This window comes from Haliotis rufescens, unplaced genomic scaffold (assembly GCF_023055435.1).
Source record: "Haliotis rufescens isolate VD_foot unplaced genomic scaffold, xgHalRufe1.0.p SCAF_5, whole genome shotgun sequence".
In the NCBI taxonomy this organism is placed as follows: domain Eukaryota; kingdom Metazoa; phylum Mollusca; class Gastropoda; order Lepetellida; family Haliotidae; genus Haliotis; species Haliotis rufescens.
In genome coordinates, this window is record NW_025964223.1 from 17378060 (window position 1) to 17400377 (window position 22318).

The 22318-nt window shown below is 41.4% G+C and overlaps 1 protein-coding gene across 7 annotated transcripts in view; it reads right to left on the bottom strand.

The window, feature by feature from the left end:
• Window positions 1–243: 243 nt before the first annotated feature.
• Window positions 244–22318, bottom strand: part of LOC124125261 (E3 ubiquitin-protein ligase XIAP-like) — a 34749-nt gene continuing 12674 nt past the window's right edge. For 3 of the 7 annotated variants that reach the window (XM_048383808.1, XM_046488532.2, XM_046488531.2), the window contains exons 2-8: window positions 17367–18871; window positions 14362–14525; window positions 14000–14057; window positions 12568–12714; window positions 11094–11234; window positions 5029–5088; window positions 244–2028 (exon numbers count right to left, since the gene is read on the bottom strand). In XM_048383808.1, the coding sequence (XP_048239765.1) occupies window positions 1832–2028; window positions 5029–5088; window positions 11094–11234; window positions 12568–12714; window positions 14000–14057; window positions 14362–14525; window positions 17367–18822 (2223 nt within the window). In that variant the 5' untranslated portion in view covers window positions 18823–18871 and the 3' untranslated portion in view covers window positions 244–1831. Of the gene's footprint in view, window positions 2029–5028; window positions 5089–11093; window positions 11235–12567; window positions 12715–13999; window positions 14058–14361; window positions 14526–17366; window positions 18872–19258; window positions 19414–19524; window positions 19543–22318 lie in introns of those variants that run through there. The other 4 variants (XM_046488533.2, XM_046488530.2, XM_046488534.2 and 1 more) reach the window with 4 other exon arrangements.

The following is a 22318-nucleotide window of genomic DNA, read 5'->3' on the forward strand; positions in this document are numbered from 1 at the left end:
GTGATGCAGGTCTCAGACGTTTACCACTTCGGTGAAACCCACGAGCACGGGTATGGTGCTGACAAACCTAGAAACATAATCGGGGCGAACCGGGATTCGAACCCACAATCATAGGTTTCTGGCGTGTCCAGGGACGCAACTCTGCACAGCGAATCGCGGCGCCTTAGACGACTAGGCCGCCCGTGCCCCCCGCTGAAGTATGACAGGATACAACAGAACCAATAATGTTACAAAGCATACATGTACAGTAGTAGTTTTTTATTGCATAGATCACAACTCGAAATGAGATACAATGTGTATAAGTGACAGTAGAATCAAAGCAAAAAAAAGGGAATTGCAGAAAACATCTGCTACAAATTTGCAAAAAGTATATAATCAAACAAAATCTTTCCCAAGTCTGTCAGCAGTAACATCATAGGCAGACTGTCCACCTTCCCACAACACATCAATCTTGTCTGAAAGTTTCTAAAAAGCATCTTTCATATAAAAATTGAACAATGTTAAGGTGTAGACTAGAAATGATTGTTGGGAGTCCAGGGCTCGATTTGAGGAATTTGATTCAACTTGCACCGATGCCTGTTCACATGAAAACAAGTTGCACCAAACAAAACCAGGATACGCCATGGTACCAAACTTTATCAAGGTTAAATCACAGGCAAATCTGCTGCCAAAAAATAATGCCACATTGATGTAAAAGTCATTAGGAACATGTGCACGTAATCTTGAAGCTTAAACAGTTTGATAACGTCAAGCCTAAGAAAGCATGACAAATTACATGTAACACAGGAATTAGTTATGTAGTATGGTAAATAAACATTAGAGGTATTGAATGTGTTCAAAGATTGATACTGTGTGGACATGTAAGGGTCAGACACAAAATTTGATTGTTGTACATTGTTGATACATGTAAGAATAAATACAGACTACAAAAATCTACTGAAATAAATTATTTTTCATATATGGGAGCACATGCAACAGTAAACATTAAAAAAAACATCATTACTTTTGCCATTCAATCAGCCAACCTTGTCAACTTTTTACCACATACAAGAGAGATCCTCAATTTTTATTTGTTTTCATGTTGACCTAGCCAAGCTAACTTGTAAGCCAAATATATGTAAACCATAAAACTCCAACGTGTGGAAGACAATGTTACTGCACTCAAAAGGGTCAAGATATCAAAACAGACAGCTTTCTATGAAAACAGAAGCTGAGGGAACATGGCTGTTGGGGGAACATGGCCGCTGAGGGAACATTGCCACTGAGGGAACATGACCGCTGAGGGAACATGGCCACCGAGGGAACATGGCCACCGAGGGAACATGACCGCTGAGGGAACATGGCCACCGAGGGAACATGGCCACCGAGGGAACATGGCCACATGGCCGCTGAGGGAACATGGCCGCCGAGGGAACATGGCCGCTCCGGCCTCTTGTACCTGGTAACAGTTCCAAGTTAGGAAGATATACTCCTGGACCTGGACCCTCATCCTGCTCTTGTATGACTGAGTAACATTGACCAGCATGATGGCACCAAAAGTGTCAAACAGACAATCCGTCTTCCACCTCCTTGCTGGATTGTTTAATTTAACAAAAATGTGTTTTGCATGGAGGTATAATTTTGCTGAAAGCAGGCACAGTAAGGTACAATTTGTTCATTACCATGAATTATATAGGTATAAATACGTAACTCAGAACCTTTGATTGCACAATAGACACATCACAACTATAATGATACAATCTAAAGTGTTAAACAGAAATATAAGAATGCCCAGGAATAGATTGTCTAAGGCTCAGCAAAAGCAACAGTGGGTACCCTTTCCCGTGTACAATTATGACATAAATGTCCGAACGGTGCCACGAATGTTGGCTCTGCAAATGGGGCACTTCCGTAGGGCAGGTGCACAGGTCGCACAGCAAACAAGATGGCCACATGGTAGAAATACAACATTCACTTCCTCATCCATGCAGATCTTGCACTGCCTCTGTTCCTTCAGCTGTCTATTTTCTTCCATCAAAGACTGGGAATCTGCAATCAAGACATCATCATATTGGTTCAAGAAATGATGGAATAAATGTTTTTATTATAAATGTAGCACAACAACAATAGTTTCATTAAAGGGTGAGTGAATGTACTGACAAGTTTGAAACAAGCAATTTCAGTCACAGGATTCTGTTCTTCATTAAGACTTGCAAAAACTTGGTAAGATCATATGTAGAACCAGAAATATTTTCATATAGCCTACAGATAAGCTGTTTATTTGCGTAAAATACCCCCCAAAAGTATTCAAAACCCAATTCTTTCAATTTACTCCCGTACAGAAACGCATGCATTAAATGAAAAACTCAAATGTATAAAAACAGCACGCGTAAATACCCAGTGAACTTTTTCAGCATGCCTACAACGGAGCTAATTTCCGACACACAATTACGAGCTAATTTACTTTCCGAGTCAAGCCTATAGTTAGAACCTTTATATACATTTAAAACATTTTTTTTTTTTTTTTGAAATCTCAAAATGTTGACTCATTTTGGGAAAAACCCAACAGAGTGATGAATAGATGAGTGAAAAAATATTGGTTACCCAACCAAAAATGTAACAACCCAATTAAAATAGAAACCTCCGAGTAAAAACTCAATTGCTCAAAAAGTTATCTGGAGCTCTGGCCTTAGCAATAATACAAGAGTCAGTCTTCACAAGTAGTGCCAGAAACAGGCTTGGAATCTGTGGATGCCTGTCACAGTATGAAACTACACGGTCATGGGTCAGTTTCCCTACAATCTCATTAAAATCAGATCTTAGTTCTCGCTACCACTAAACAAAGATCTGAGGACATCCCATTACAGGTCAGGTCAGACCGACCTTGCGCAAACTTTGACCGACCAATCAAATGACAGGCAGTTTTCTCGTGTTTTACGGCACTAATTTCAAATTGGCGACTACGCTTCGAAACATATTTTGACAGATTCTCGATTACAAATTTTAAACCTGAACAAAAGGACATTCTGGAATGGCTGACAGATGGTTTAGATTGTACGGATTCACTTGTTTAACTCGTAACTATTGTTCGGAATACCCCGTGTTAAAATTTTCGAGGTTGCATGATAAGAAATCACATTCCGACTGTCACTTTCATAATCTGGTAAGCGACGCTCTGATTGGTTGGATGAAAGGTCGTTCTGACGTGACCCCTAATGGGATGTCTTCAGATCTTTGTTTAGCGATAGCAAGAACTAAGGTCTGATTTTAATGAGATTGGTTTCCCTAGTGCTTCTTACACTGTCAGATACAAAGTGAAACAAATCCCTTACTATTTGGAAACATTAAGATGAAAATTACATTGCGATGTCAGAATGTAAGAGGGATCTATTGGATCCTCATCAGCACCTCCTATTTTATTTATAATTCAATTTAGGATAATAACTTTAGTTCTAAATTCCAAAACACTGGACCATAATACTACATGTTCCAATTTTCTGCATTAACAGAAGCACATAAACAGTGTCATTCAATCTTAAGGTTTTAAATGAATAAGTGAGTATGGTTTTACACCGCTTTTATCAATATTCCAGCAATATCATGGCAGGGAACACCAGAAATGGACTTCACATATTGTACCCATGTCGGGAATCAAACCCAGGTTTTAGGCGTGACAAGCTAACGCTTTAACCACTAAGGTACCCTACCGCCCCCTAAAAGAATTAGGTGAAAATACTTGAGATGATGTGCTAAAATTGGGAAAAGGAGGTTGTTCTAGATAACACAAATTATGAATTAAAACATGCTGACACACTTGGAAAATGTTTGCAATTACTTGCAACAATAGCAGCCATTACGAGCCATTCCTAGAAGGTTCGGGGCTGTCGGGTAGCCTAGTGGTTAAAGCGTTCGCTCGTCATGCATAAGAGCCGGGTTCGATTCCCGACATGGGTACAATGTGTGAAGCCTATTTCTGGTGTCCCCTGCCGTGATATTGCTGGAATATTGCTAAAAGCGGCGTAAAACCATACTCACTCACTCACTCACTCTAGAAGGTCCACAAATCATTACATACAATCCTGCATTTATATGTATAGCATGTCATGCAAACACATGGTTTATTTCTGTACGCAAAGATGTCAGGTGAAATGGTGTTTAACATCACCCTAACATCAACATTATGTTACTTATATAGCCACCTGAACTACCTCAACTGTGCTTAACCTTGATCAAGTTTCATTGATATACACAGTGTTCCTGCTGGCTTTTGAAACTGCCAGTCCTGGTGGACTGACAACTCCAAAAATTACCAGTCCCCACTAATTTTTGTCAGTTCGAACTTTGAACAAATATAAAACTGTATGAAAATTACCTGGTTATAGTTCTTTCAACATCATGTTCAGTGCAATGACATCATCTCTGAAGTAACTTAGTTACATCTCCACGTCATTCACACAAAGTTCAGTCACTATTTCTTCGCTCTCTTTTTTTAATATTTTGAGCCTAAGTTGCTACAAATATGTATTTTACCTCGAAGCAAAGGAAATGTTTGTTTTTCCTTGCACAAATAATAGACAAGGGGAAACCCTGATGGTAACAGATTTCTGACTTCGTTTAAAAAAACATACTTATATGAACATCGATGATGTTTTTTCAACAACAAAGATTACCCGGTAACCAGTATTTTGTACTTTATTTCCCGGTCCACAGGGACTGGCAGTCACATGAATTACCGGTCCAAGCCTAATTTTACCAGTTAAAAACTGGTAATTACTGGTAAACGAGAACACTGTATACAGTAAATGCTTCTTCGATTAATGTAAAAATTAACTTTTCTTCAGGTTATAACCTAGAGGATGAACTTCACCGTTGACAAGACTGGCCAGTGTGTCAAATACATTTCCCAGGGCTATAAAAAGTCATATACAAGAGCCACATGGTTTTAAAAAGGACGTTTTCGAAAAAATGTGGTCAAATGTTATTCTTATTTGTTATTCATGCCTAACACATAGGGTAACCATGACGTAGGCTGTGAACAATCAATCTTACCCTCATCACTGGAGTCATCATCGTCCATTGTTCTCTCACTTGAGTCATCACACTTTTCCCCTACAACACAGAACATATAGCTGTAAACATATAGAAACACTGAAAACCCCAGCAAGAGCTCAACCTCACACTAAAATGTTTGATACACTAGAAATGAATCACAGAAACAGAAGTGTTTCGAGAAATCATTAAAAACCAACATGCACCTCCATTGCCTTTGCTTTGGTGAAATACATGCCTGCTGCAACTTCCTGTCAGACTAATGGCATGTTCCAGAGGCATCGGCATAAACTGACTATAAAGTGCAGTTCCCTCCCTTGCTGAACAAGGCTGAATTCCGGAGTTACCTTTTGGCTGGACTAATGAGTCCATGCATAGTCAAATCTAAATCGCGAAACAAACTAGACATCCAGTTTGTAAACAACATGGATTTCGGTCAACTGCAGTATTTGCAAAGCAATTGAACCGCCATCTGGGCATCGACAGATATTTTGAAAATCTTTTCATGCGCATCATAGACAAATCAACGCTGAACTCTGTGCATTGCCAGATATTACACTTGTGTCACATGTGGCTCAATAAATATTCTGAGGGATTGTTGGGCTTGGCAGAGCTCCAGATAAGCTTTTGGTGTTGTGGGTATTTTACCCATGCAATTTAAAATCACTGCGTATCAGTAATTCTATCTGGGTATTCAAATTTCTGTTACCCACTAGTTTTTACACATTTAAATATTTAAAAACACTATTCATCTAGTCCCTGCAAACTGGTGTTGTGTGAGTTCAAGAGATTTATAGGACTCAAAAATACCACGATACTTCCACAAGAAAGTGTGATGGCAAATGATCATGATGTAACTGTCATCGTGGAGTTTGGCAAGGTTGACAGAATGCCCGTTTATAATTTCAAAATAAGTTGTTGATTTGCCAATCGAATACGCAGGGTTACTTCACAATATTTGAATATACGCACAAGTTTTATTTTTGTAGCGTATCTGTAATGTTCGTTGCGTATTGGATACGCTTGGATATTTTTTTACTGCGTATTTCTGCATTTCTGATGCGTATTTTACGCAGATACGCAGCTCATCTGGATCTCTGGCTTGGATTGTTATAGCCTACATCCTTTAGTTCCGATCCTCCAGGTGTCATATATCGGAAGTCGCACAGGTACTTTGACTCATGGTGCCACCTACGCCTCAACCGCCACCTCCTGGGGAGGTGGCACTCAAGTTCCATTAAGCTCCTCTGACAACGCCGACACTGGGGAAATAGGCTACTTCCATGAGGCATGGGATTCCTTTTGACACCTATCTGACCCTACTTTACATGGTACTGGGAGCCGGATGAACTGAAGCATTGCGACATGGAAAGTCTTTCCCAAGCTAAGAGAGCGTAGAGTTATGGAGGAGTGAGCGAGTGAGTGAGTATGGTTTTACACCGTTTTTAGCAATATTCCAGCAATATCATGGCGGGGGACACCAGAAATGGGCTTCACACATTGTAACCATGTCGGGAATCGAACCCGGGTCTTCTGCGTGACGAGCGAACGCTTTAACCACTAGGCTACCCGACCGCCCCAGTTATGGAGGAAGCATCTGCAATCATCGGGAGAGCCAATAGAGGGAGTGACGCCTACAAGGGAACGCTATCTCCCCTCATATTTGAAAAGTTATGTGTGGCCTAAAAGTGGAGGTTAGCGATGGTAAGCACTATTTAACACCACTCCTGCATAGATCAGACTGTATTAAGTTACAGGCTGGAAAGAAAGCTGTGATGTCGATTCTAAGACGAACCGAGAAACACAATCAGAACCTGCAAAGATCCACAATGATCAGACTCAGAGACTAGTTGATGCAGGTTTTATGCGAATCGTAAGCGACGAACAGGCAAAGGTAACCGATGAATCATGGTTTATTCCCATCACCTTGTCAAACACAAACATCAATTGCTCCTTCGAATACAAGGACCAAGACCTCAATAGCCAGCTTCTACCGGGTCCACCCCTTGGATCCTCCCTTCTAGGCGTGTTCTTGAGATTTCAACAATACCCAGTTGGAATATCAGGTGATATAAAGGGTATGTTCCACCAGATTTAACTCCTACCTGAAGACAAACCCATCCTCAGATTCCTGTGGCGCAACAAGAACAACAAGAGTCATCAGAAAGATGACATATCCCCCCGGCAGTTGTCTGTAAAGTAACCACTAGTAAATGTGCAATTCTGTATGTAATGAGTCAACAGTTGAATGTTCTTTAAGAAGCATACATTGTTTACCCACTGAATTGTTTTCGAATTCTGGCCTGGAAACGAACCCGTTCCCCAATGGAGTCCAGGTCCAACTTCTTTCCATAAAAATTTTTAAAAATAAAAAGTCGTAAAAAAAATAATATCAAAAGGCACCACTTCAGTATGTACCTGATAGATTTGCCAAGTTTCGAAGAAATACACTGAATGGTTTTCGAAATCTGCCCCGGAAACGAACCCCATCCCCAATTGAGTCTATGTCCAACTTCATTCCATAAAAATTTAAAAAAATAAAAATTAGAAAAAACCCAAAATATCAAAAGGCACCACTTCAGTATGTGCCTGATAGCTTTGCCAAGTTTCGATCAAATACACTGAATGGTTTTCGAATTCTGCCCCGGAAACGAACCCCATCCCCAATTGAGTCTATGTCCAACTTCATTCCATAAAAATTTAAAAAAATAAAAATTAGAAAAATCCCAAAATATCAAAAGGCACCACTTCAGTATGTGCCTGAGAGCTCTGCCAAGTTTCTATCAAATACACTGAACGGTTTTCGAATTCTGCTACAGGTATCAACCGGTTACATATGACAAACTGACAATGAAAGTTGTGCATCAGATCCTTGCCACACAGTATGATCCTATCGGCAACTTGACGCCATTCACAACACAAGCCAAAGTCTTGGTGCAGGACCTATGGAGATTGAAACATGAATGGAGCGCTTTGATAGAGACTGGAGAACTTCATGATAAATGGAGGGATGATCAAGTGGGATTCTGAACTGTGTGATATCCCCCTCGTTCGCTTACCAAGATGCTACACATCCAGAAGCCATGATCCTTCTCAGTGACAGAGACGACTGCACATATTCTGGACTATTCTGAGCATGCCTTTGGTTCAGCTGCCTATTTGAGAAGTGTAGATAGTCATGGTGTCATAGCTGCGAGAAGTAGAGTGGCCCTCAAGAAGCAGCTCTCAGTGCCTAGACTTCAACTCTCTGCTGCCCTTACTAGTACACAGTTAGCCACTACACTTCACACAGAACTAAGCCTGGTGATCCAAGATACCATAATGTGGAGCAACGCTACAACTGTCGGTACAAGGTGTTTGTTGGGACTTGGGTCTCTGACATACAAGCCCTTACTTCTGTAGACTGCTGGTGTTATGTGAACTCGAAGGTTGGTTGGTTGGTTGGTTGGTTGTTTAACGCGGCACTCAGCAATATTCCAGCTATATGATGGTGGTCTGTAAATAATCGAGTCTGGGCCAGACAATCCAGTGATTCATATCATGAGCATTGATCCACACAATTGGGTTTGATGACATGCATCAACCAAGTCAGCGAGCCTGACCACCCGATCCCATTTGTCGCCTATTATGACAAGCGTAGTTGCCTATTATGACAAGCATAGTTGCCTATTATGACAAGCATAGTTGCCTCTTATGTGTTGCTGAAGATCGTGAACTCGAAGGATAACACAGCCGATATCATAAGAGGTTTACAGTAAGTCTGTGTTGCCTCCCGATGGAGGAACAGTCCTACCTTCCCTCTAGGATCCTCTGAGAAATGGCCGACTCTCATAGACAAATGTGATATACCTGATTTCCCTGAGAAAGCATATGACCTGAAGAAAACTTTCTGTGGCAATATCTCTGCTGTGAACCTACATCCCTACATCATGCCTTTGAGTGTACAAACCCACATTCTACTCAACTAGCATGGATTGTTTTCGACTAGTGACGGTCAAGATTGGCCACAGAAGAGAAAAGCGATGGGGAATAGTCTTCAAGTGTCTCACAACCAGGGCAGTTCACCTGGATCTGCTCGAGAGGATAGAAAGTGATGCTTTCCTCACGTCTTTGAGAAGATTCATAGCCCGCGGAGGAAAGCCATATGCAATACTTTCAGACTATTGTACGAATTACAAGGGTGGTGACCTGGAGTTGACTGAAGAATTTGCTTCAATGAGCCCTGAGATCGCTCAGCAGTTGACCAAGCAGAAGATACGCTTCAAGTGTAATCCACCTTATGCACCTCACTTTGGTGGCTGCTGGGAGCGTGAAATAAAGACTATTAAACATGGCCTTAGAGTTGTCCTCGGAGATCAGTCAGTGGCTGAGCCAGTCCTGCGAACTGTTCTTATAGAAGTTGAAGCCATCATGAACTCAAAACCTCTAGGTCATGTCCCCACCGATGTGGCTGATCTAGATCCTGTGACACCAAACTCTCTCCTTATCGGGAGGCCTGACCCCGCACTGCTACATGTAGTGTACCCAGAAGAGGAGTTATTGGGAAGGAAGCATTGGCAGTACAGTCAGGTGATAGCCGATGAGTTCTGAAAGAGATATGTCAGGTACTATTTGCCCCTCTTCAAATTCGACAAAAATGGAGAGCCGGTAGAAGTGACTTGTGTGATGATGATGTGGTGCTAATTGTTGACCCTTGGGAGCGATGTTTGGTTGGACATGTAGCTGAGACCAGTGTGAGTGCTGATGGCAGAGTTCGAACAGCAAAAGTTCGAGTTGAGGATAAGGAATACACCATGCCCATGTCGAGGCTAGTCAAACTTCCAAACCTTTACAAACTGTTCATGTATACCGATGTATCCCGCACAAGGAAATGTCAAGTGACTTTGCACCTCATATTTGTAACAAAATTTGGTGGCGGCTCTGAGAAAGTGTTTGATTCAGATTTTGACTACCTGATTCCTGAGGATTTCTAGTTTCTTGTAATTCCTACTTTCATGTGAATATATGACTACTTCCATGAAGCATGTGATTCCTTTTGACACCTTTTTGACCCTACTTTACAATATGATTGTTATTGATGTAATACATAAGTATCAAACAAATAAAACAACTACTTTGTCCTTATATAAAGATATAAAATATATGCAGAAAAAGGTATATTAGTTAAAAAGGGGAAACACACTTTAAGCATTACCGTCAGTGTCACCGTAACTTAATACAGAAGTCCCTGAAGATAATTTCTAATAGAGTTTCACTGACCTGCAGTAAACCCTTACACAATGAACATTCCTGTTTTCAGGCTGTGACATTGAAGATGACCTTGACCTTAACAAAACTGTTCCTCAAGGCGAAAAAGGAGAGGTACATGTACACGATATGATACCCTGATATATCCAAGCAATGCATTGTTTCAAAAACTAACCAAGGCAAAGGAGATCCAATTCAGACAAAACTAAGATTGGATCATTCCCAATATACGTGAAGCTGCTGCTCAGTGACATATTATTGGTATTTTCATCACATGCAATCAACCCTGAAATCCTTTTAGATTCATGAGTGAGTGAGTAGGGTTTTACGCCACTTTTCACGATATTCCAGCAATATCACGGCGGGGGACACCAGAAACGGGCTTCACACAATGTACCCATGAGGGGAATCGAGCCTGGGTCTTCGGTGTGATGAGCTGACGCTTAAACTAGGCTACCCCACCGTCCCTTCAGATTCATGCTTTCCATCTGTCTCCCAGCAAATGTTATGTGGCATTCGTTTCCCTTATTATAACTTGATTTTTGTCTACATTGATCAATATTTTGTCAAAATCTGAAACTGGCAATTGTTACAGACAAATAAGAAGTCAAAACTTTTCCAATTCAGCTGAGCCAGTATTTCGGTTCAGAAACAAAGTTGTTCATTCTTAATCACTGTCATGTTTCTTTTGAACTAGATCAGTTTAATTTCTCACCTTTGACTTCATTGGAATTGGATTGATATTGATTTTCTTTGTGAAAACATTCCATAAAACAAAGCTGATGACAATGAAATGAATGTAAGTTTGCATCACTGACCTTTGTCATCTCCAGAGGCAGCAGGGACATTCTGGCTGGAAGCCCCGACAACTACTTTGGGTGTTTCAGGAGCAGATTGCTCCCCATCAGGAAGATGGAAGATGGCATCCATCAGTGCTTCAATTGAGGCAAAGTCATCACCTGTGAGTGAAGATCAAAGTTTAGAGAGCATGCTATATTTATCTCTGCAAGTCTGTCGAAGGATGAAATGCTGGGCAGGACATCCTTCTTGCGTTGTGTGTTAACTTGTGAAGAATGCTAAAGTGAGACTGTGCAATATCCTGAATCGCACAATGCCTTAATTATTACAGTGAATATTATTATCTTGAGTGAGGGCATGGTGATTAATGCCACTCGAACACTACTTCAGTTACATCATGGTACAATCTCATTAAAATCAGATCTTACTTTTTGCTACCGCTATACAAAGATCAGAGGACATCCCATTACAGGTCACGTCAGAACGACCTTTCGCGAATTTTGACCGACCAATGATAGACTGACAAGTAAATGACAGTAGCCAATCAGAAGGCAGCTTTCTTGAGCTTTACTACACAAGTTTCAAACTGGCGACTACGCTTCGAAACATATTTTGACGTATTCTCGATTAAAAAAATTAAAACTGATAAGAAGAACATTCTGGAACGGCATATAGATGGCCTAGATTATATGGATATAATCATAAAACCCCTAACTGTCGTTCGAAATACCCCGTGTTAAATATTTCATGGTTGCATGATTAGAAAACACAATCCGAGAGTCACTTTCATGATCTGGTAAGCGATGCTCTGATTGGTTGGATGAAAAGTCGTTCTGACGTGACCCTTAATGGGATGTCCTCAGAACTTTGTTTAGCGATAGCGAGAACTAAGATCTGATTTTAATGAGATTGATCATGGCAGGTCAGCATTATGTGTGAGGAAAGCCCAAAGTGACTCATTTGGCCAAATATGGACTCACAGCCAGATTATCCTACATGCCAAAGGACACATCTTTGAAAATGCATTGCAGCAGTCGAGGCCACAACTAGTGTTGGGGATTGTTAAAATTCCAAAAGTGATCATTCGGTTGGAAAGGCAATCTGTTATCCACTAATGATCAGTCATGAATATATCAAATAATATTATTAAGTTCCTTCATGTCAATAAAAACACACACCTAAGAAAATCCACTAAATGTAATATACTCTAGTACTGTGTCCGCAATGGCAGTCAGTATTGGTATCTATTATAGATCTATAGTAGTTAACTCCTGATGATGGAATGTGATTGTGAATGTCCATCAAGATGTTATGTTTAACTTTTCGTGATACCATAGTTTAAATGTGACTGAGCTTAGCAATGAAGTGAAGTATAGATAGGATTAACATGCTTAAAGTAACAATTCATTTTATTGTATTTATCTGCATTGTTTATTGTTTATACAAAGGAGTACAGGAAAATATCAGTTTGTGTGTTTCAGCCATTGTCTGTACCTGTCTCCTGTAGTCGGTTCTGTATGGCTCTTGCCACCCGGTCTCGGGGGATGTCCATCTTCAGCACTGTCTGTACCATGGGGCTGTCCATCCGGGCAGACAACTCTCGCGGGTCTACGGTCCGCACAGCTTTCTTGTTGGTTGCACCTTGGAAAACATACAGTTTTTATGAAGCTTACAAATGAATTAACTTGGCATGTTACATATAACAACAATAGATCATCAAGGCTGTGTAGTTCACCTGAAGTTACAGTTTCATTACATTTCAACAAAAAGCAATAGTGTGTTAAAGAATTATTGGTGCAAAAGATTAAAGGGAAAAGAACAAATATTGTAGTTTTTCAACATCGCTCAGGACAACAGTTATCTTGTTATGTCTGTTGTTTAACGCCGCACACAGCAATATTTCAGCTATATGATGACAGTCTGTAAATAATCAAGTCTGGACCAGACAATCCAGTGATTGACATTATGAGCATCGATTATCAAGTCAGCGAGCCTGACCATCTGATCCTGTTAGTCGCCTCTTAAGACAAGCATAGTCACCTTTTACATCAAGAATGGGTTGCTGAAGACCTATTCTCATCTATCTTCACGGGTCTAGGACAACAGTGTAACATGCAGATAGTGATGTCTTACATAAATTTGGATCTTCTTATGGTCATTATATTCACACAAAGTCTAAGCCTTGAGCCCAGTGGTTATAACATGGTAAAATTGCAAAGGCCTTTCAACAGCAAAGGTCAAAGCTAGGGCCCCTCTTTGCAACACTGTAGGTGCCTAGCCGTTACCTCAACTACCAAAGCAATGGCTGTTTTGGCTTTGACCAGCAACAAAACAATATGAAAACAAAACAAAATAAAAAGAACAAAAATCCCCCAAATTAGATGGCACCAGTTCCCAACTAGACTGATCTACATAGAAAGTTTCAACAAGAAATATCTAAGAGTTTTGGTGTTGTGCTCCAGAAACAGAAAACTGACGATTGAGAGACGGACAAAACTAGTGATCGCTATATCCGCTATAAAACCTACTTCTTGCCATTACTCCTACATACATGATGTATGAAGATAATTTAATTAATTTGATTTTTATAGCCCTTGACAATATTTTCACTTTGGTGACACCAACTATTATGCTGTAATGGTCGAATCATGGTCAAATTTCATAATATTGCGGCAAAGGGAACACACACTACCCCATGTACACCTGTGCCAAATCTGAATATATTTGGAAGATTGCTGCTGAATATGTTAGGCTTTTTCCAAATGAATTGATCTGAGATACAACTCTATAACTTGGTGACAGAATGCGAAAGAATACACAGAAGAATACCGATATCTGGACCAAATGGCTGGTAAGAGCTGTAGTCAGAAAGGTAAAACTACAAATCTTGCCGAAGTCAGCACAGCTGTGATATAAATGTACCTACTATTAGGTAATTGTTGCGATGTCGACGACGTGCTGTTGCCAGATGTAGACGTTGCAGGCTAATGGATATATTGATTAGAATTAATACAGGGATCGATTCATGCATAAGTACAAATTTCAGAAGTGGTCCAAGCACATAGCAATCTAATGTATGCTTCTGCAGAGCTTTTTCAAGGTGATTAAACATGGCTGTTTAAGAATAGCAAATTTCGCTGCAGGTAATCATGGTAATTATCAAAAAAAGATACAGATCTACATGAACTGAATCAGTATATGTGGACATATATCCACAAAATTGTAATGAATATGAACATTTGTGATTGTCTATCAAAAGGCTTGCTCAGGATGTACTTAACAAGCTACCTCTCGTCCACCAAGGGCAGTCTGGATGAAGTTGTCTCCCTTGACTTGACGAACATATGGGCAACGGGGAAACCATCTCGCATGTTCAGACCAAGGATCATCACCACGTTCCCATGTGCGCAAACCACCATCACAGTAGAAACATTTCACACTATCTCCAAAACCTGTGTCATTGAAAGAAACAAGACATTATTATTGGAAATGGATCTTGAAAAAAGCACGAACTACCATTACATTATCATGATTATGACTGCCACAAACTGCAATCTAAATTATGAAATGGTTGCTCTTTTCATTACATTTCAATGCAATGTAAGCTCATTTTGAAAGAACAACAAAAAACAAGAGCATCTTACTTTGTTTTCAATAACGCAACAGAAAAAGGCTGGCTATTTATTTCATGATTCTGAGATGCTACCATCATGCCATAGCTCCAGATAAGCTTTTGGTGTTGTGGGTATTTTACCCATGCATTTTAAAATCACTGGGTATTAGTAATTCTATCTGGGTATTCACATTTCTGTTACCCACTAGTTTTTACACATGTGGGTATTTAAGTTAAATATTTAAACACACTATTCATCTAGTCCCTGCAAACTGGTGTTGTGTGGGTTTCGAGAGCTTTATAGGACTCAAAAATACCACGATACTTCCACAAGAAAGTGTGATGGCAAATGATCATCGTGGAGTTTGGCAAGGTTGATGGAATGCCCGTTTATAATTTCAAAATAAGTTGCTGATTTGCCAATCGAATACGCAGGGTTACTTCACAACATTTTGATGATATGCACAAGCTTTATTTTTGTAGCGTATCTGTAATGTTCGTTGCGTATTTGATACGCTTGGATATTATTTTACTGCGTATTTCTGCATTTCTGATGCGTATTTTACGCAGATACACAGCTGATCTGGAGATCTGGGTACATTTTGTCAGTCACTGACACTTGTCTCAAAACATAACTATTAAGTTGTATTAAAGTGCTGACAGTAACTTTCACCTACAAATTAACACTAACTGATGAGCATCATGTGGAGGCGACATCTTGATGCTCAGTCACATGCACTGGCCATTCTTCAAAATCCAACATTTAGTAAACTAAGTTTGCATCTTCAAGAACTAACTGCAAGTGATTCCTGAGTCACTATTGTAAGATCACAAAACAAATCTCCCAAGAGTGAGGTGAGGAGAGGAGAGGTGAGGTGAGTAAGGAGAGGTGAAGAGAGGTGAGGTGAGGAGAGGTGAGGTGAGGAGGGGTGAGGAGAGGAGAGGTGAACAGAGGTGAGGTAAGGACAGGAGAGGTGAGCACAGGAGAGGTGAGGTGAGGAGGGATGAGCAGAGGTGAGGTGAGGTGAGGGGGAGGGAGGAGGGGTGAGCAGAGGTGAGGTGAGGTGAAGTCAGGTGAGGAGAGGTGAGGAGGGGTGAACAGAGGTAAGGTAAGATGAGATGAGGAGAGGTGGTGATGAGAGGTGAGGTGAGGTGGTGACGAGAGGAGAGGGGTGAGCAGAGGTGAGGCAAGAGGAGAGGAGAGGTGAGGTGAAGTGAGGTGAGCAGAGGTGAGGTGAGGAGGGGTGAGCAGAGGTGAGGAGATGTGAAGTGAGGTGAGGAGAGGTGAGGTGAGGAGGGGTGAGCAGAGGTGAGGAAAGATGAGATGAGGAGAGGTGGTGATGAGAGGTGAGGTGGTGGCGAGAGGTAAGGAGAGGTGAAGAGGGGTGAGCAGAGGTGAGGTAAGATGAGATGAGGAGAGGTGGTGATGAGAGGTGAGGTGACGGCGATAGGAGAGGAGAGGAGGGGTGACCAGAGGTGAGGTAAGATGAGATGAGGAGAGGTGGTGAGGAGAGGTGAGGTAAGATGAGATGAGGAGAGGTGGTGAGGAGAGGTGAGGTGAGGTGGTGGCGACAGGAGAGGAGAGGAGGGGTTAGGTGAAGTGAGGTGAGGTGGTGGCGAGAGGAGGAGGGGTGAGGTGAGGTGAGGAGAGGTGAGGAGGGGTGAGCAGAGGTGAGGTAAGATGAGATGAGGAGAGGTGGTGAGGAGAGGTGAGGTGAGGTGGTGGCGACAGGAGAGGAGAGGAGGGGTGAGGTGAAGTGAGGTGAGGAGAGCCTAAGGTGAGGAGGGGTGAGCAGAGGTGAGGTGAGATAAGAGGAGAGGTGAGGAGAGGCGAGGAGGGGTGAGCAGAGGTGAGGTGAGGAGAGGTGAGCAGAGGTGAGGTGAGGAGAGGAGAGGAGGGGTGAGGTGAAGTGAGGTGAAGTGAGGTGAGGAGGGGTGAGCAGAGGTGAGGTAAGATGAGATGAGGAGAGGTGGTGATGAGAGGTGAGGTGAGGTGGTGGCTAGAGGAGAGGAGAGGAGAGGAGGGGTGAGCAAAGGTGAGGTGAGGTCAGAGGAGAGGAGAGATGGGTGAGCAGAGGTGAGGTAAGCTGAGATGAGGAGAGGTGGTGACAAGAGGTGAGGTGAGGTGAGGTGGTGACGAGATGAGAGGAGGGGTGAGCAGGGGTGAGCAGAGGTGAGGTGAGGTGAGGAGAGGAGAGGAGAGATTATTTCAATAGAGCAAAGAATATTTAAATCTGCATGTTTTTTGTTTGTTTGTTGTTTATCTCTGCAGTCATTAACACACTGATTGAGATCAGAGCATCAATCTAGGCAATTGGGATATGTGAAGATGAATTGTACTAGTAGTATGGATTTGTGTCAGTTATAAAATGTTAGCCAATTGAGATCGCACACGACAGTTTAACATGGATGCCTCCCTCAGACACAGTAAAATGACTCCTTGAAGTACGGTGGACATTTGTAAGGAAACACAAGCAAAGCTGGCCACAAACCAATGTCAGTCTTGTGAAAATATTTTCATGATCATGCTTATTAGTTTAGCATATTTTACTAAGGTAAATTGCAGGCTTATCAAGTATGATGTTTCTGAAAAAAGTGACGTCAAGTCCAAGCAGTGTTATACTCTTCCCACTGATCAAAAATAGCTGCAGTTACCATAAAATAGAGAAAAAATACTTACCAGCATAAAAGAAGCCAGCCTTAGCCAGCATCTGGGGTGTCTGTTCCTTTCCACTGGGCCAGTTTCTGAAGGAGCTGACTCGGGAAGCTTCCACTGCATACTGTGGGTGTCTGGGCCGGTCAGTAACAATCCCCAGGCTGGCATCGCTGACCACAGCAGCTGGCTGGGTGACGTTCATGAACTCAGATGTTCTGTTTGCAGATATGATAGCCACTGGGTCCGGAACATTTCCGACATCCAATCCCATGACATAAGGACACATAGGAAAGTGGCGCCTATGTTCTTCCATAGGGACATCGTCTTCGTCCCAGTTGCGAAGTATTCCTCTACAGAACACGCATTGAACGCGATCAACAGTCCCAGTAAAGTAGAATCCAGCTCGGGCCAGATCTCTGGGGTCTGGAGTGTTCTGTCTTGGCCAGTTGGCATCAAAGCTGGAGAATCGGTTGGCCTCCTTCTTCATAGGTGCAAATTCCTCCCTGGTTGGGGTAGCTTCTGAATCATGTCCAAGTCCGAGTCCTCTGGCCGTGCCAATCGCCTGGCGACTTGTTTCTGCTGCTCCTGAGTCTGTAGCCACAACGGGGAAGTTTGTCTGAGTTGATGTTGCCTGATTCTGCCTGAAGGTGGCACTGGAATAATCAGGATTGTCTTCTGGTCGGTTTGAGAAGCTGCTGCTGGTGATTGCCGGGGAGTCGGTGCCACAGTATTGTCTGTGCAAGGAGTTTTGTATTTCCTGGTACTCGGATGGTTGTGGAACGAAGACTGGGATATTCACATCATCTGCTTCTTGAAAGAAGGAACATGATGGGTTCAGTTCTCTGTGAACCAACATTGGGTTCATATTCCGGCTCCATCCTCCCTTCACGACATCACAAGAAAAACATTTAACAACATCTTCATTTCCTGTGTAAATAAATCCTGCTTTGGCCAATCTGATTGGACTAGCACGGTCAAGTAACATCCATCCTGCAAATGTTTTCAGACGAAGAAGTTCAAACTTCATCTCTTCTCCTGTGCTCATTGGTTCTCCAGATAATAATCGTCTGAAATACTGATTCTCAAGTGCAGACATGACTAGTCGATTGACTGCAAATATGACCAACGAACAGATATAGAACAACCAATCTGTTGCAAATACAATATGCTTGAGAAATGTTTCCTTGGTAATTGTTTCAAAGATATCCCGTTCCTTGAAAATCCTTTCCTGTGAAATCAGTTCCTGTAGAACCCTTTCTTTGGGACTTAAATATGTATCCTTAAGTTCAGTGCTAATTTGATGTATTGCAGGTATTGTAGAAGACTGCTCGGAAATAATTTTCTCTAAATGTAGCGATACTTCTCTTAATTCGTTTTCCGAATGAACAGGTATGTTGCTGTCTATCAATTCTTTCTCAGGCTTCTCTTGTCTTACTGACTTTGACTGAGTAAGTTCATTATCAAAATACTTCACTGCCATGCCCACTCTGAACCTTTACATTATTGTCTCCTGTCTTCTCGCGACTGATCTGAAACAAAGGCAACTGTGAAATATAGACAGAAAATTTCTTGATCAATATCAGGTGTATTGTTGGCACGTGAGTGGAGTTTTTTATGTCGTGTGTCACTTTTGAAATTGGTAAATGTTCATAGAAATTGAATAAAAAGGAAATTTCAGGACGAATAATTCATATTGCCATTCTTGTCCTTTCATATTATTGTAACGTGTCATATTCTGTATGCAAATTTTCAGGATATTTCCAGGGTCAATCAGGTCAATATACGCCATATGTATACACTAGGCTACATGCGCAGAAAATGTATAAATGACGCATCCAACATACATTACTACAGTAAGGAACGTGTACACTGTAAATCGTGTCTTCGAGTTGGCGCTGTCTACGAATTCAACTCACCCCCCTGAATATTTCGGCCTGCATGGCCAGTAGTTTTCTTACCTATGCCACCAAATGTACGACGACTGGCAAGTCATCACGACGTTAGAATCGCCCGGTGGCCATTTATGTTTACACGACAAACGACCAGTTTCCGTCGGTCCCCCGTTTTCGCGCGCACGTGATCGCATCTCGTTTTGCTTTTACTCGTTTTCATGAGAAGAGAATATATTTAACCGAAAATGATGTGGAAAACTGAATCTTTTTAAGAAATATTGAAAACTCACCAAAAATAATTTAAAACATCTGGCAACATCATGCAAAATGTGCAAGCTCCTCACAGCAATAGCCCGCTCGCGGAGCTCTCTATACTATATATAATACTTTTAATGGAAACAGATTAGGCCCATGTGACACTAATTCTGGAAAATACAAAATCTGAAGTTGGTAAAGAGCTTATATTAACATGTAAAAATATATTGTGAAACTCGTCCCCAACAGCAGCTATGTGCGTTAGATACGTTCGTTGCTTGGAGTATTTATTCCAACGACCGGTTTCAATCGGTATGGTTATGGTTACAAGATCTAAATTTTAAAATATGGTAATAAATCGATTTGGGCATAAAAAATTATATTTTCAAAACATATTTTTCTTGTATACTCAAAAGCAAAAGGTATTGTGACATACAAAACACAAACAGCATCGGTCAAACAATTGTACTTCTGTGTGAGGAATTATATAACAGAAAGAGCAATTTCTGAGGGTGTTGTAACGAGCAACAATCCATATAAGGAGCGCTAGGCCCTACCATATGCAAATGAGTCAGATCCGTGAAGATCCGGGGTAGAATAGGTCTTCAGCAAGCCATGCTTGCCGTAAAAGGCAACAACATGCTTGTCGTAAGAGGCGACGAACGGGTTCGGGTGGCCCGCAGGCTCACTGACTTGGTTGATGCATCGTATCCCGATAGCGTGATTGATGCTCATGACGTCAATCACTGGATTATCTGGTCCAGACTCGATTATTTACAGAGAGAAATGCGAACATTAGTGACTTGTAGTGTAACCATAGAGTTCTAGATAATTTTTGTCATTAAACAATATATCACGTGACTAACCACGGGTCCGGGTAGTCCTGCGGGTACCTACTCAGTGCTCACCCGACCCGGGTACCCGATTTACCCTATCTAGCTAATTCTTGCAGGTCAGGTTGACACCTGGATATTCAGAAGGAACCGTAACTCCTTCGTGAGTCTCCACCGACCTGCTGTCCACCAAGTTGTCTACGCCACTGGAGACTTGACGTTGTGTTCTGCCGTCAGGATTGGCCGTACATTGGCGCCTCACTCGTATGCCATACATGTCATAGGACCGTCTTTGCAGACACGCCCCTGTTTCCAAGGAGGGCGCGGGGTATAAAGGTTGCTGTCTGGAACCTGTGTCGGGGTTGCGTGTTTCGAATCCAGCTGTCCTGCTCGGCGGCGACTATAGGGGTCGGTCTCTCACGTGGTAAAATTGTTGGTTACGTTTCTTCCAGCTTTTTTCAAACATATTTCCTGGTTCAATTCCAAAACTTCATATAAAAATCAACGTCACGATAACTTTTGCCTGGGAGTATAGTATTGGTGGTATTGACCTTGGGAACTACGCCATGTTTGCAGATTTGATCTCTTGGTATGTTTTCTTCCATTGCAGCCAGTAATAGAATACATCGATGCAAATTATCAAAAACCTCATTAGGGCCTCACTTGTTGAGTATTTTCGTGGCAAATAATATCCTTCGAAAATTTGATCCATTCGAAGCAATATATTTGTACAGTACGTTTGATAAGTTCAAGGTTTCATTATTTGTTGCAATTTTATACACCAAATGGGATAACTCTTTTGTAAATTCTTTTATAATAAAGGTTCTCTCCCAAATTCGTCATAAAGCATCATATTTGAAGCATTGATGTAGAGTATTTAACTATTTGTAAAATCTTTAAGAATTACTCTGTCTGTCCAGCATTTGTCCAAACGAAGAAGAATTCGCTCATTCCATTACAAAACAAGGAATAATGGATACGTTATAATGTATGTTATATTCACAGACACAAAAAGGTATACATAATGCATTTGTATAGGTATGTAAAGGAATCTTAAATTACAAATAATTTATAAGTCTCATATGAAATTTAATTCTCTAAGTTTAGATATAAATGTATCATGTGCATACTTTTTCCCATAATATTGCCTGTATTTTGACCAGCTGGCAAAACATGGCCGAACAAAGGGAATCCATCTTGCCCTTGAAAATCCATGGACGTGGGTTTTTAGGTTGAATAGATGGACGATTTGAAGATATGTAATTATGAAGGATCTCTGATAGCAAAATATATTGACTCTACAGTGCTCGTTTATTTTAAATCTAAGTTCCAAGTGAAGAAATTATCAAAGGTTAACAAGAGTTATATATAGTCCACTTCTGTTTACAAACAGGTCAACTGACAAGAATTCGACACATTGAGCTCAGCCCTCCGGAACATACGTGTACCCCCCGCGCACCCGCTACCCAAACCACAATTAAACTGCCCCACCCACTACGTGACACCACAATCGCATTGAATATACATGTATACAGGCTAGAACTTGCCCTTTTTGTTTTAACTCAGTAGGACTGAGGTCCATTTTTTAATTGATTCTCACATGTATGATGATTTACGTTATGATGTACAGTAATGAACGCTGTGTGTGAATGTATGCCAGATTTCTTTAATTTATCTTCAACCGAGCAATTTATTACATTATGCAGATGTGAACACGGGTCATACTCTTTGTAAATTATTTGATCAAATGTTTCAAAGGCGCTTGATACTCATTTAATTCTGTGTGCGCCTTTCTTCATGTATGTTATTATGCTTGAGAATAATAATAGCTCTGCTTGTGGTCAATATTACGTTATGTTGAATGTCGGTGAGGATAAATGCACTTCTGTGTGGGGGGCGCGTGCGCGCGCGTGTGTGTGTGTGGTGGAAGGGTACACATGTGCATAGTGTATATGACAGTATGCATGTTCGTAAGTGTGCCTGTGTATGTGTCTAC